The 14,418-nt window shown below is 41.2% G+C and overlaps 1 protein-coding gene across 2 annotated transcripts in view; it reads right to left on the bottom strand.

Annotated features, from left to right (window-relative positions):
- The window catches only part of epha6 (eph receptor A6), a 48,133-nt gene extending 33,951 nt beyond the window's left edge, over positions 1-14,182 (bottom strand). For both annotated transcript variants that reach the window (XM_076155702.1, XM_076155704.1), the window contains exons 1-2: positions 14,104-14,182; positions 6,968-7,032 (exon numbers count right to left, since the gene is read on the bottom strand). In XM_076155702.1, coding sequence (XP_076011817.1) covers positions 6,968-7,032; positions 14,104-14,182 — 144 coding nt within the window. The remainder of the gene's footprint in view (positions 1-6,967; positions 7,033-14,103) is intronic.
- Positions 14,183-14,418: the final 236 nt, after the last annotated feature.

Genomic DNA, 14,418 nt, shown 5'->3' with positions numbered 1-14,418 from the left:
CCACTCTTAGTTGCTCGACTGATCTTGTATCATCCCCTGTTTTCATTAAAGTTCTTTTGCTATCTTCTTCTTCTCTTGCATGTTTATCTGCATCTTGTTACCCCAGTTTGCTCGCCTCTTTCCCTAAACGCAGTCTGCTGCTCAGACTCTAAGCATACATATTTGCCCCATTTAAAATTGGGAAAATAAGCCTAAATGTGTGTTATTTTCCTTCATTTAGTAAAGACCTCACTTCTTCCACTTTGAGTCCATTTCCCTGCCTCCCAGTCTCTAAATCCTTTGGTCACACAGTACAGTTTGGTCCCAAATCTGTCTCTTTATGAGGCCAGCTAGTGGTCTAGTGGACCGGGTCACAGAGACGCTGTGTATAAGAGCATCTCAGCCAGGTCTTCTATTCATGTGTAAGAGGCTGCAGATCAGTGGGGAATATGCAAATGTCTTACAGTATTTGCTCTTTTCAACACTAATGGTGTCTTTTTGAACATTATCAATAAAATGTTCAACCTGTGCACCTACAGTACTTTGAATTCCATGAAACCTTATTTCTAGTATAAAACACGAGGTTTGAGGATTCTTACTTATGTTTCCATGCCGTTTCATCACCCAGACCTTCTAATTTGTCTGCTCTCCTTTCACGGTGCCATGATCGCAACTTCAAAAGGGTCAGCGCTCGTTCCCAGAACATCTTTTTCTCAACCCCCCGTGGCATTAAACGGGTGGATGAGATTGTATTGGTTGCATAGCTGGACACTTAATTATCAGCGTCGAACACGAGATGTATGTGAGTTGGGGCAGATCCCGGTTTTCTGATCCCTCTGCATATTTAAAGACGTCCCTATTCAATACGGCTGTGAGTGACAACCAAAGAGGGATTTACCAGGATAACCAAGGGAAGTCCATCAGATCGCAGATTGCAAGAAGAAGCACTTCAATCTGTGCACAATGACAGCATGTGTGTGTGTGTGTGTGTGTGTGTGTGTGTGTGTGTGTGTGTGTGTGTGTGATTCCTTGTAGGTTTGACTCCTCTTCACATATTTATGACTAACTTAGAGAACTCACACTCCTATCCTTTCTTTATCAGCTGATATCTAAATACCAAATGGAGTCTCCTACAGGTTTGCATTGTGATGACGCACACATACACACACACATATTTTCCCATGAGGAAACACTCTCTCTAGGTAGTTGTGACCTTTGCGATGCTGACTGAACTAGGTGAGTCTTGAATTGAAACAACAGAGGAAGAGTGCTCTCAGATATAAGTTATTAAATAGCACTTTAACCTTGACTGGAATGTGTGAAAGCAATTAATCTTATATTAATTAAGCTATCCAAATTAGCTCTGTGAGACACCCAAGGGGTAAATGATTAATCAATCATAATCACTCCCTCATTGGAGGTCCTTTTATTTGGTAGTCCTGCCACTCAATAATGCTTTGCTGGTGCAGTAATGATGTTAAGTGGACTCAGAGGTAATGTATAATCGCCTATGTGTCATTGCTGTTAAAACATTCAAGGTGAATGAACTGATTCATCAAACAAACACAACAAAGTGTTAATTTAACTCAACTAAACTATGCATGCATAATTTTACTTTTAATCATTGCAAGACTGAGGTATTTCAAAATGGATTAGGGTTCGAACCAAAAATAAAAAGAATCAGTTCTAATATCAAAGCTACGACTGCATCGGTTGAGTAACTAGATTACAGTTGGAATTTGGGACAAAAACAGATGATAGAGCCGTTATCCTGCTTGACTGTGACTGGGAGCTCTGAGGCGACAATTGTCATAACGTTCAAATTCTGTATCGAACATCAGTGTATGAAGTTTGTTATCATATTGCTTGAGAGACGGATCCTCAGCTCAGAGTCATGATGACACATGCAAGCATGAGGAAAGCAGCGCTCTAATGGCATGCAGCTTCAACACTCTGTGGCTAATTATACATCATAACTGTGCTGGAAATCTTCCCTGACATTTCTCACTGGCGCCGAATAAAGCAGAACTACTGTAGCAATCGTAGAAAGAACTGTAACCTTCAGCCAGACTCCTCCATTTTTCAGCTTAAACACTGCATCTTCTGTCATTGCAGTGCCCTCCTTACTGCGCCCCAAACAAAAACATACTATCTTTAAAGAAGGCAGGCTCTCGGGTTTGCATAACATCAGCATTAAGTAAGTGGAGTCCCATTATGCATATAAACAAGGAAAATGGTGATTTGTCACCCTGGTGTGTGCCTCAGTGTTGTAAAATGCACCCTAGGGATGTGACATGGTTCAGAGCCGGGAAAACAAATGCAAACCTGAGTTTGAAAGATGAGCTGCAGCCCACGCTCTCTGCGGCAATCAGATATGCACCTACTAATCGCTCTGCCTATTAGCCACGAGCCAGGCACACTGCTGCAGACGGGGACCAGCTTTTCTGTACAAAGTGTAAACCTAATTGACTCACACAGATATGCAGACACTCACACACTCACACCTGGCAATATAAGCAATAAGAGGTGTTTTGAATTTGACACATATCATAGGTTAACCCTTGACTGGGTTCTGAGGCTTTGAAGTTATAAATATTTCAAAGCCTCTTTAGTTCTTCCTTTAAATCTGAATTTCTTTTTTTAATATTGGATGAAATATCTCTGTGTAGCATAAAAGGATCACTGGTATCCAACTCTGTAGCTGTCCTCTTTAAGTTACTAAACCAATAACTAAGTGTCTATTAACTTAAGCATCACTTTCTATTAATGGAGAAAGTGATGTTTTATCCATAAGCTTATTTAACTACAGTATCTATAGTTATGTATAAGCTTGAGGACAGGATATTCCTCCCAGGAAACACGACTTCAGTGGGTTTCTAATGTTGCTGTGTGTCTGCTGCAGAGTGTGTAAGCCAGGTCCAACTTTATAACTGGATGGAAAGTCAAGACCGTGTTTCTGTCCGGGTTTATTTGGAGGTTTTCTGCCCCCTAGTGACCCCAAATGAATACAGTTTACCCCCAAATCATTTAAAAATCAGCCTTTATTGTACAGCAGATGAGAGAGGATGCACTATAGGATTTTTTTAAGGAGGATCTTCTTTCATTTTGTAATCATCTTGAGAAAACTAGATAATTTTTCGTTCGCTCAAAATAACTTTCATCACCTAAATCACTTCATATTCCCTTTAACGCATAATAGGAAAATCCTCTTATCTTCTCAAGAACACACCTTGGTTTGCATGCTTATCGCGTAGTTTAGGTAATCCTTCTTTACTGAGGACTTGTATTGACATTTGATGACCCCAGGAATCACATTGAGAAGTATTCATCATTGTTCAATCCCGGGAAGTTGTGAAAGTTTCTATCTCAACTTGCCATAATGTTATTCTGCCAGGGACTCCCGGGAGCTTAAGATCTGACTCTGCACTCAGCTCCTGGCAGAAACATTTGACAGCCACTGGATTTAGTCAGAAGAAATCTTTTTTATCACTTTGGCAGTTAAGATAGAAATTTTGCCTTCAAGATGACACAGTTCTCTTCCAAATCACCATGTAAATCGTTAAAAACACCAGCAATGGGCTTCTTTCATTTGGGATGCGTTGGAATCAGGTTTGCAACATGAGTGACAGCCTCCTTCTCTGCAATTGATTGTTTACTTGGGGAAACTTCTACATGTTCTCCAAGAAGCAGGTGCTGGTTGATTAGCGTACAACTAATCTTTTGAGAGAGATTGACAGATCCGTTCCAGTTCAATACAGTTGGCAGTGGTGCAAAACATTTTGGTAAATCAATCCAATCAGCTTATTCTGAATTGAACAGCCTTTTCCTTCCCACTCCTGGCATTTAGACATGTTTGTGTCTAAACGCCAGTCATTGTTGGAGAAGAATTGTAAGCAAAAGACTGAAGGAAAGGACAGAAAGTGCTGTGATTGAGCTGTGAGATAAAAAAAAAAATCTTGTTACACTTTCCTGCTGAACAAATGTTGGCTCCTTTAGTAGAAGCAGGATCCACGCATGACAATGAAATCACATAACGGTGTGTGTATAGCTACGGAATAAAGGAGACGCTGAAAACCAAATCAAAACGTGTCTGCATATTCCAATAAAGTGTGTGTGTGTGTGTGATGTGTGCTCTGGGGCTGTCAGCGTCTATGATTAATCACAAATCAAAATCGATGAGCAAATGTGTAAAGATGGCAGCCTCAGCTTGATAACGCTACCTGGCAAACACTCAAACTGGCTGCATGAATCCCTTTCTCATCACGGTTATGGTTCATTGATCCACTAATACTGTATGCTCACAACAGATCAACACATGCACATGCACAAATCAGCTTGTGCGAGGGGAAAAAGGAAATTCCAATCACATCCTGAGTGATAACACATGCTTTAAATCAAATACCATCCGCCAGAATAACCAAATATTAAAAACAAACGAGGCGATCTCACTGTACGGAGCCCAGTAATGTACCTGCACAACCACATTTAGATATGTAGTTGTTAAATGTTTGTTGTGCATTACCGGCTTGCGGCGTGTAATGAAGTCATTCTTTGTGTGTATTTACAACTCCAGCAAATGTTCCCTAGCAGCTCTGAAATAACGTCACAGATCATAGAAACGGAGCTGTCACTGTGCCGAGTCGCTATGAGAACTAAATGTTTCCTCACAGGCATGAACACTCACATATGCTGCTTAATCATATGTGCAAAGGAGAAACTATAGCTTAGTACGGAGTTATATGGAAGAAAATGATATGGATACAACAAGTCCAGGCCGCTCTGACACAAAGAGACACACACACACTCGTTCACAACTGTATGGGCACTTTAGAGTTTCCACTTGGCTGAACATTTCTTACTTTGGAGGCGGGAAGAAACCAGACAGGGAGGAGGAGAAAGCACACAGAGGGGCGCTGAGTCTGCCCCAGTGGGACTGAAACTCAGAACCTTCATGCTGCAAGGCCACAGCGCTACCAGGCAAGTCACAATATACTCTATAGAATTCATGTCAATAAATATGCAGAGCTTCAAATTGTAAATCTAACATAAAAAAATCCTTCTTTTTGGGAAATACAAGGAATATTCTGTTACGGTCAAATAGGAAAAGACATAAATGTAAATAGATCCACAATATATGGAGTTTTTTCCTCCAGCAAAATGAGATTAAGATCAAGGTTTGAGACAATGTATTTAGATTGTATTGTCTTGGTCTTGAAACATGCATTATTAGGATGTTGTGAAAGCACACACACACACACCCACACACACACACACCAGCACACACCTACAGATAAAGTGTTGTTGTATCAATAGTATTGGGAAAGCTCCCTACCTGACTTGGAGGTGTGAGGTTTTGATTAAAACAAGAGAATTTGTCATTGTCAGAAAAGTGGGAAGGGAGAGAAAAAGGTTGTGAAAATATCATTAAATCGCTGTTGTTGTGATGAATTATTGATTTGATGTGAATCTGGTGGTGGCGATTTGTTGTGTTTTTGTTCACCCAATTAGTGTTGTTGTTACTCTCTAACAGCAGAACCTGCTTAGGCTGCGTAAAGGAGGAGGAGGAGGAGGAGGAGGAGGAGGAGGCGGGGGCATTTGGTCCTGGACATACGATACCATAGCATTCTGTTCATTTACTGCACTATTAATAACAGCCTGGAAGCATAAACATCCATAATCCATAATCCTGCTGATAGTTACTCAGTCCCATGTGAGTATTTGTAAGATATGAGATTTGTTCCAAATATAGAAGATGATGAATCAAAGCAACAGTTATCTCCCATCTCACTTGACAGTTGGTGAGGTAATGTGCAATCAAAACTCTTCAATCTGTAATTATTTCAACGGTTAGAGAAACTGTCAGTGCGCGGATAAACACAGTTGTACAGTTGTTCTATTAAAGCTCAAAGTAGAGACAGCTGTACTATTAAAGAAAGATCTCTGAGCTGTGGGAGTGTTGCTTGACCTTTATGCTTAATAAGCCGTCCCCAAGTCTCTAACGAGATATTGCTTGTTAGGCGACAGCGATACCTGCCAAGTCACAGGATGTGATTTCAGGGGGTTCTTTAGTCTGAATTGTGTGTCTGAAAAGTGTGTTTAGTAATGAATGAATATGAGGGATGGGAAAATATCCTCTCATCGCTATGAAACTTACATAAGTATCTTTTTATTTAAGGACGAGGTGTATGAATAATCCATAAAACTCATGTGAATACACTTTAATAATGCATGGACTGCTGCTATGGCAGAGGGCCTAATGTTGAGACATGTAACACAGCCATCAACCTCATGGAGCTTTACAGAGCATCTTGGTCCACTCTTTCGCCCTGTGTGTGTGTGTGTGTGTGTGTGTGTGTGTGTGTGTGTGTGTGTGTGTGTGTGTGTGTGCGCAAACAGCTATCCTGCTCCTCAATATATGCTGTTTGATCAAATGTATAGTATGTTGTTTATATAGAAGAGTAAACCAGTTAATCACACCAACTACCGACTGAGCTCAGCTGCTGGGGGTCAACTCAACACGGTGTGCATTTGACCTCTACATAAAGAATAGAGACCACAGAGCGGCACATCAAAGCCGGCTGATCCAGGACTTCATCTCTAACACCACATACACCATTATACTGTATTTGTTTATCACTGTACACTTTGTTTCTCCAACTAGTATGGCACCATAACAGCCAATTGTATTGAATTACTACGTCCAAAGAACACAAGATACTCTGCTAAATACAGAAGAATTATAAACTCTAAATTGTAACAGATGTGTTTTTACAGACATTTACAGAAGTTTAGTCTTTTCTATTCTTTTCCTCCTTTTTTTATTATTCACATTGGGAGCATTTGTCCTAATCTGATCCGCTTCACACACAAGTTCGACAGAGAAACCTCTTGCCCTCTTACTTGACTGCTTGCCCTCCATGTAGCAGTTTATAAAATAAAGCTTCATAACCATTTCTTCCTTCAAGACATATATGGTAATGTGACTCACCCCATTGACGGGATACGTCCTCCAGTCCAGTTCCCCCAGCACTGTTGTCGTGTCCAGCAGAACCACTAAACAGAGCGGATGGAGAGAGAGAGAGAAAGTTATGCAAAAGGAGGGAGAAAAGTGGTCAGAGTGAGAGAATGACAGTGCAAGAGAGGAGAGAGTGACAGGAGAGAGCGAGACGGGGGAGAGAGAGTGTGGGAGAGAGAGAGGTTGGACCGTGAATTTAGAAAGAAGAGAAATGGAGGTGACAAAACAGGAAGAAAGCAGATAACAGTTATTAAGCTGTCAGTAAAGAGCTGACAGAGCTGTAAAGCCCTTATCAGATTCAACCACCTATGAAATAACAGCTCTTAGAAAAGTCCAGGACAACAGTAACGCTCCCACTGAGACGCCCCCCTATCCAGGTTCAACTGTAGAAGATTAGCCCTCCAATGCTCAGAGGTCAGGAGATTCTGAGGAACCTGACGTCAAAGATGAATAAAGCAGAAGGGAAACTTTGGAGAGACGCAAAACTCCTATGAAACTACTTCATCAAGAATGTTTTGTTTTCCCAGCATGGGATCAGAATTCAGGTAAGAGCAGACAGGGAAGCTTACCTGGCTGTGAGAGGTGTTGGATGACAATTAGTTTCTAAGTAAGATCTTGTTTTTCTAATTGAGAATTGCTGTGAACTTTGGAACAACTAGTGGCAACGACAGACTACGTTTAGAACTAAATAAAGTCAGTATCAGGCATTCATTCAGTATCATTTTAAATGTGTTAATCCAACAGTGAGAAGCCTCATCTACTCAAATTTTGTCAAATTGGATTAGTGGATTACTGGATGAGTGAACAAATGATGAAGTTTCCCCTACGGACGTAACTGAATACAGCGACATTATTCTAGTACCAACAGTTAAACTGTAAACAGATAGGAACGTCATCTGATCTGGATATGAAAAGCCTTAAATTCAGTTAAAGTTTTTTTGTAATTTTGTAAACATTGTCCTCATTGTAGTTCATGCAGTGTGTTCTCACTTCAAAACAGTGTGTCCACGGCCCAATGATCCCAATCTGGCTTCCTTTACAGTTCCGCTCCTTATATTAAAGGATAAATGAAGATCACTTAGATTGAATTGTGTGACGCTGTTTTAGATTAATCATTAGTTAAATGGTTTTAATGAGAATTTACACTTTCCAATCCTCTGTTGGGGTACAGGGACACACACAGACTTAATCATCTCTAATTTGGCATCAAAGACACACTCTTGTTTTAGGCTAAATGACTGCTTCACTTATATACATCTATATAAATGAGCTCCACAGACGCCTTCTTGAGCGATTTGAGTTTAGTTTAGGGACTGAGAGAGAGTGAACGTCTCATCAGCTCAGAGGAGGGACCGACACGCTGCAATGTTCCACCGTGCCTGCGTGTCTGACGAGCTCTAATATGATCGGTAACTTTCCCCGATGCCTGTCCCACTCAGTATAACTCTCTCCATGATTAGCCTCCACTCAGATCAGAAACTGTTGTGCATTGCGCTCCGTACGACTCGCTCTGTTTAGAACTAATCACTTCTAGTGATTGCAGAAATAACAAGTCCCTAGAAACTACTAGAATAACCGCTGAATGAATAATCAGTGATACATGAATGTTCACAATTGCCAATTTATTTACCAGTTTTATGTTAGCAGCTCATAATAATATAATCAGTCACATGGGCTAAGCACAAGTTCTCCATGTACCATAAATACATTATGATGGAAATATGATGTAATACAAGACAAATAGGAAACAAGATTAGAACATAGCAGAAAAGTTAGATATCCAAACCAAAGACATGATAAATTATGTGCTTATTTCAAGTTCTAGTATTAATTTGTAAGCTATGAAATATAGAGAATAAAAGAAAACATAAAAGAACAAATAAAGTACAATGTTCCCTCTAAATTTGAGTGTAATTGATAAAGAAAGACTAAAATCTCCATTTCAGTCTTCCACCTGTGTGTGTGTGTGTGTGTGTGTGTGTGTGTATGTGTGTGTGTGTGTGTGTGTGTGTGTGTGTGTGTGTGTGTGTGTGTGTGTCCTAGCATGTGCATATATACAAGTGTAACCATCCCAAACTGTCTGCAGTGCAGTCACGGCTCAGCACAAAGCGAGCCATTATCTGGCCTCTCTAAGCCCCCTGAGCACATTTGTTATGATGAATGTGCAATTTCCTTTGTCTCCACACGACCAGTTAATTACGATCTCCATCAATAAAGGGCGTTGCACCTCGCCGGTCCACCTTACCGATCAAAGGGTTGCATCTTCAGACGACCCATCACTCCGGACTTTGCCCAAACTTGACTAATCTAATTGGTTTTGCTGCTGCCGGGTTAGATCACCAGAGAAGATCCACTTTGGTGAAACTAAAGGAAACGCTTGAGAATTTACACAGTCTTCATTTAGCCTTGATCCCCTGCTAGTAATTAAGGACTGAATTATAATAGAGTGGCTTTGGCCCCACTCAGACGAGACAGACAGACAGGGAGAGAGGGAGAGAGAGAGAGAGAGAGAGAGAGAGAGAGAGAGAGAGAGAGAGAGAGAGAGAGAGAGAGAGAGAGAGAGAGAGTGAACACTGAGTTTTGACAGAATGATAAAAAAAGGCATTGTTTCATTATCAGGAAAAATATTCCATAACATGTTTGACAGAAGCCAACTTTCACCAACAGCAACTCACTGCCACACACACACACACACACACACACATATACACAGCAAAACACTGATACACAATAATAATTAAATTCCAGCAACTATGTTTGGAACCAGGAAATAATAAATGACCTGAGACCACAACGCTGAATGAGACATAGATTTTCTCTCACCAAACACACACACACACACACACACACACTCACCCACACACACATGGACAGACGGACACACTAATGGCGACGTGTTCCAATCATACTGGTTGTGTCTAGACATGTATTTAGTCTGGAGCATAATAATGTACGACTGCCCTTCTCTTTTCCTGGCAACTGTTAAAATGGGTTTGACAAATAATCAATATAGCAACACTGTAGCTTATTGTTATATATTCTTAGTGAGGCACAGATAATAGACTTGTTCATTCCAGATATTGTAACTGCTACCACTGTTTCTTAAGATCCTAGATATCTGGAAAACTCCATCCTGCACATGAGCTGTGTTCAAGACTTTAAAACTAATTATGACTAACGGGTTAGACTTGTAATGTAATCTCTCAGACTTTTACAGAACAATTTCAACACATTCCACCAATTCTCACATTCCTGCATTGGCTCCTGGTGTGTCAGAGGAATTGATTTGTAAATACTGCAGCATCTATAAATCATTCAATTGTTTAGGTCCAAAATCCATCAGAGCAATGCTTTTACAGCGTGAACCCTGGGGACGCCTCAGGTCATCTGGGAAACATGGAGAGGCAGAATCCAACAGCTGGAGCAAACTTCCACAGGATTGAGACTTGCTACAACTAAAAACTCCTAAATCCAGACTAAAAACGTTTCTGTTCACCACTTTGACATAATACACTCTGATTTAATCATTTTACTCTTAATTTAAATATCTTTTTCTGCATTCTTTTGTCTGAGAATGAACAATCTGGTGTATGAAATATAAATAGAGTTGCCTTGCCTCATCACCTGGTTTGACCGAGCGGACTCAGTCACCTTTTTCCCAAACACGAAAAAGGTTTTAGCAGGAGCGCCTTTTCACCATCGAATGACGACATCATATCATATCTTGGATAGCCGGGGAAAAGGACTCGTATGTAACTCCAGCGTTGTTGCAGTGTTGAGGAGGAGCTTTCTATGCAGAGCTCAGAATTTATCAATCCACCCCTGTACATCACACGGCCCTGATTGATCCAACATATTTTATTGCGATTCATAACAGCATAGACTCTCCTCTGTTGTGATATAATAGCAATTGAAAGTTGTTACAGTTGCGTCCGTATGTGCATGAATACGTTTATGGAGCAGCAGTGGGGAAAATAAGCAAGAGTGAAACAATCACGGTTTGGACTAACAACCCCATATCCTTCACCTTCCACCTCAGCCATTAACCCAGGAATCCCTCATCCACAGTGCTAAAGGCAAAAAGCCCCGCAGCAGCAACAAAGTGTACAATTACACGTATCACATTGATTCGCGTTATTGTTCCCCGCACACGGCCTTTATTGAGCACTGGCTTCAGAAAATTGCTGTAATTTGTAGACAATTGCTGTGTATTTCAGTGGCGGACAACAAACTAAGACCGGGCTTGAGCTGAATGGGAGAGTTTCAAGCTGCACTGTATCTGAGCTGTCAGAGGTTTGGAGACATTTAAATAGACACAAAGTGGGAATCGGGGGAGTTTATATTGGTGAGGATATTTAAGGCGTAGAGTTGAGATTCCCCCCGCAGAAAGACAGGCTTTTTCTATAAGTGCACTCGCTTCTGTAGTTTCCAGGATGTGGTCTCAGATTGGGAGAGGAAGTCTTCATTTTCTAGATGGGTTGATCATTGGAGTTGAGAGCGACTAATTCACCCGATCATGCCGGAGACCATCCTGCGCCCTCGTGTTTAAAGAGGAGGACAGTGCAGCATCGACTTCAATGCTGCTGCTGTTATTCTGAGCATGATTTAGGTCTCAGACATGCATGCAGATCCCTCATGAAGCTTTTTTACTGCATAGTGCTCACATAAGGAGTTAATTCATACATGATGTACGTAGGTTTGATTTGTATTAGTCTTACTTGGGCAGATTTTGCTTTGTTAGTAGATTGTTCCTTCTCTTTTCTTGACCTAACACGCTACTGTGTATCTATATCCTCCTGTAGTGAAAACAAAACGTGTGTGTAGAAGTGTGTCCAAGCTCCTCACTTACAACCCTATACTTTCTTTCCTTCCTATTAGATGAAGCTATTGTCAGAGAATGACAGGGAAGTTTCCGTTGCATCTATTGTCGTGACATATAATGGCTCTAATAATACATCTTTTTCAAACCACACAAAGCCAAAGGATTTATTTTTTCTTTCCATTCCAACTCAATTTACTTCAGCAAGGTAATAGTTACGATCCCTTACCTGCAGCTATTTTATCAACCGCAAAACCATGCCTTTATATTTCTAGATAATGACAAAATGATAAACATTACTATGAGTCTTTTGGCCGTAAGGAGACATTATAATGTATATATAGCGTATATGTTCGTATGTATGATGTTTTCCATTCATTTGGACCGTCGCTCAGCTAAACAGCATCTCACCAACAGAAATCAGCTTCTTCTCAGTGTATTTTAAACTCCTCTTGTTGATGTTTTTCTACATTTTCCTGCTGCACCTTCAAGCCTGTCACCAGCACAAGCAGACAGGCATCCTTGTGGGAAACGCTGAGCACACACACACACACACATACACATTCACAAAATGTGAAGGAGACTTTGACATTTGCCTGGTGAGAGCGCTGTCTTTTTTTTTTGAAAGTGTGTATCTCGGCTATTAAACATTCAGGGAGGAATGAAGTGACCTCTGGATATATAGGAAGTGGAAGATGTCAACAGCACATTATACTGTGTCAACCGTTTACCAGCGTGACGTTTGAGTACAATGGAGAGGAGACAGGAATGTTATGAGTCCTGCACTCTGCCTGTATAGGGAGTAAACATCCTTCAGTGTGTGGTAATCTGTTATTCTGACACTTTTGGCCTCATATAATCCTGGTCAGTGCTCTTATGGGTGAAGCCTATAGGACTTAGCTCTGTCAGAACTTTTTGGAGGTGAATTACAAAACATCAACAACTGTGTTTTCCTCAGCCGTGGTTACATTCTCATGTTTGTCTGTGGGCTGTTTGTTTGATTGTCATCAGGATTACTCATTCCAAACTCGGAGGAGGAGGAGGAGTGCGGTGCGGTGTGGTGCGGTGCGGCCTGAGGAAGAACCCATTTCAGTTTGGTGCCGGAATTTTCTTTCATTATGATTTATTCACATGCAGATGCGGGGCTTTTGTTTTCAATTTCCTCAAAGGTGATACACACTCGAAATGAGAAACTAAATCAGGCGTGTCTAATGATTGATTATCAATCTGTGCACTTTGGTCTGGATGTTTTCAAATTTAAGAAATGTGTTATTAGAATGGTTCCTTCTCTTTTTCTCCTCATGCCAGTCCTGGGGTTGAGTCCCTGTGTCTACCCGCTCCATCCTCCAGTTCCAAAGCTCTTCCTATACATCCCAGCACTTAGGGATGCAGAGAAGGAACCTCACCACAGAAATATGATGGGATCAATTTGATACAACATATAATCAGGTCTTGTTTGGCCTTGACGCAGGTATGCTCCGTATAACAAAAGCCCTTCTGGTTCACAAGATGATTCTGACCCGCTCATCATTACTTGCCAATATATGGCTCATCCCTCTCTCAGCCGTCTCTATAGCATGTGGCAATTCTTCTCTGCACTAAAGTGGAGCAGAGTCTTTTCCATAAGTCTGCTGGAGGCGCAGCTGATGGGACTGACAGCACGCAGCAATTATGCATTCATATACACAAGCCCTTTGATGCTGTAAAGGTGCGTTCAAATGTGTTTCATTCAAAAGCTACAGAGTGGGTTATAAAAGTTACTCAATGGTTATTGTCCATTGTGCGCTCGGCGATTCTACCACGAGTTACAGAATCATACTGTCAAGGTTTTGACACTACTCTGGTATAACAAAGAGACAAAAGAAGCGTCTATAGCTCAAATTGATGAAGTGCCATTGCCATAGAAAGGAGCTACAGTAAAACATTGATTACTCAGGTGTGTGTTGTGTCATCAGCACAAACAGATATCTGCTATCATAGAGGAGAGGGATTCCTATAAATAATACAAGTGAATCATTTGCTCTGAATGTGGTTTTGTATTGAATATAATTTACATCAAATGGCGACAATGAAACACATGAACATTTGTTTCCATGCGTGTCCTGATCTAAACTGGGACAGAAGCATCCAACAGTAATCAGCAGTTATGATTCTATAGGGTTGCAAACATATAGAGTAGACTTTAATGCAGATTGACGCGTTCTTTCCCGTGTTTGTGCCGTGAACGCCTCACTTCCCGGCAGAGGATCGTGCAGGTGAGGAGACACAAAGGCGTCCTTAACTCACTCACCTTGATTCGTGGCTCCCGGGTCGCTCAGGACACTTTGAAGTAAGAACAAAAACACACAGTATTCCCCACCGGAGCGCATCGTCGAGTCCAACAGCATCGCTCTGAAGTCAAACACGTCCGCAGATCCCCAAAGTGAACAGCTGAGGAGGAAGATTTTTCAAAACAAACGCTTCACTGGTAATCTTCCAGTATCCAGACTGGGAAGGTGACTTGTTTACTTTCTATCTCCTCAGCCAGACGTCCTGGTTGCCTCCACATGGAGACGCGAAGGGGGAGAGACGCGCAGCCATGGCGCACAACAAACGCGACGGTCTT

This window comes from Genypterus blacodes, unplaced genomic scaffold (genome assembly GCF_046128005.1).
Source record: "Genypterus blacodes isolate CSIRO-AG114 ecotype Tasmania unplaced genomic scaffold, CSIRO-AGI_Gbla_v1 ptg000067l_1, whole genome shotgun sequence".
In the NCBI taxonomy this organism is placed as follows: Eukaryota; Metazoa; Chordata; class Actinopteri; order Ophidiiformes; family Ophidiidae; genus Genypterus; species Genypterus blacodes.
Note: the sequence above shows the minus strand (reverse complement) of the source record. Positions and strands in the feature narration are given on the sequence as shown.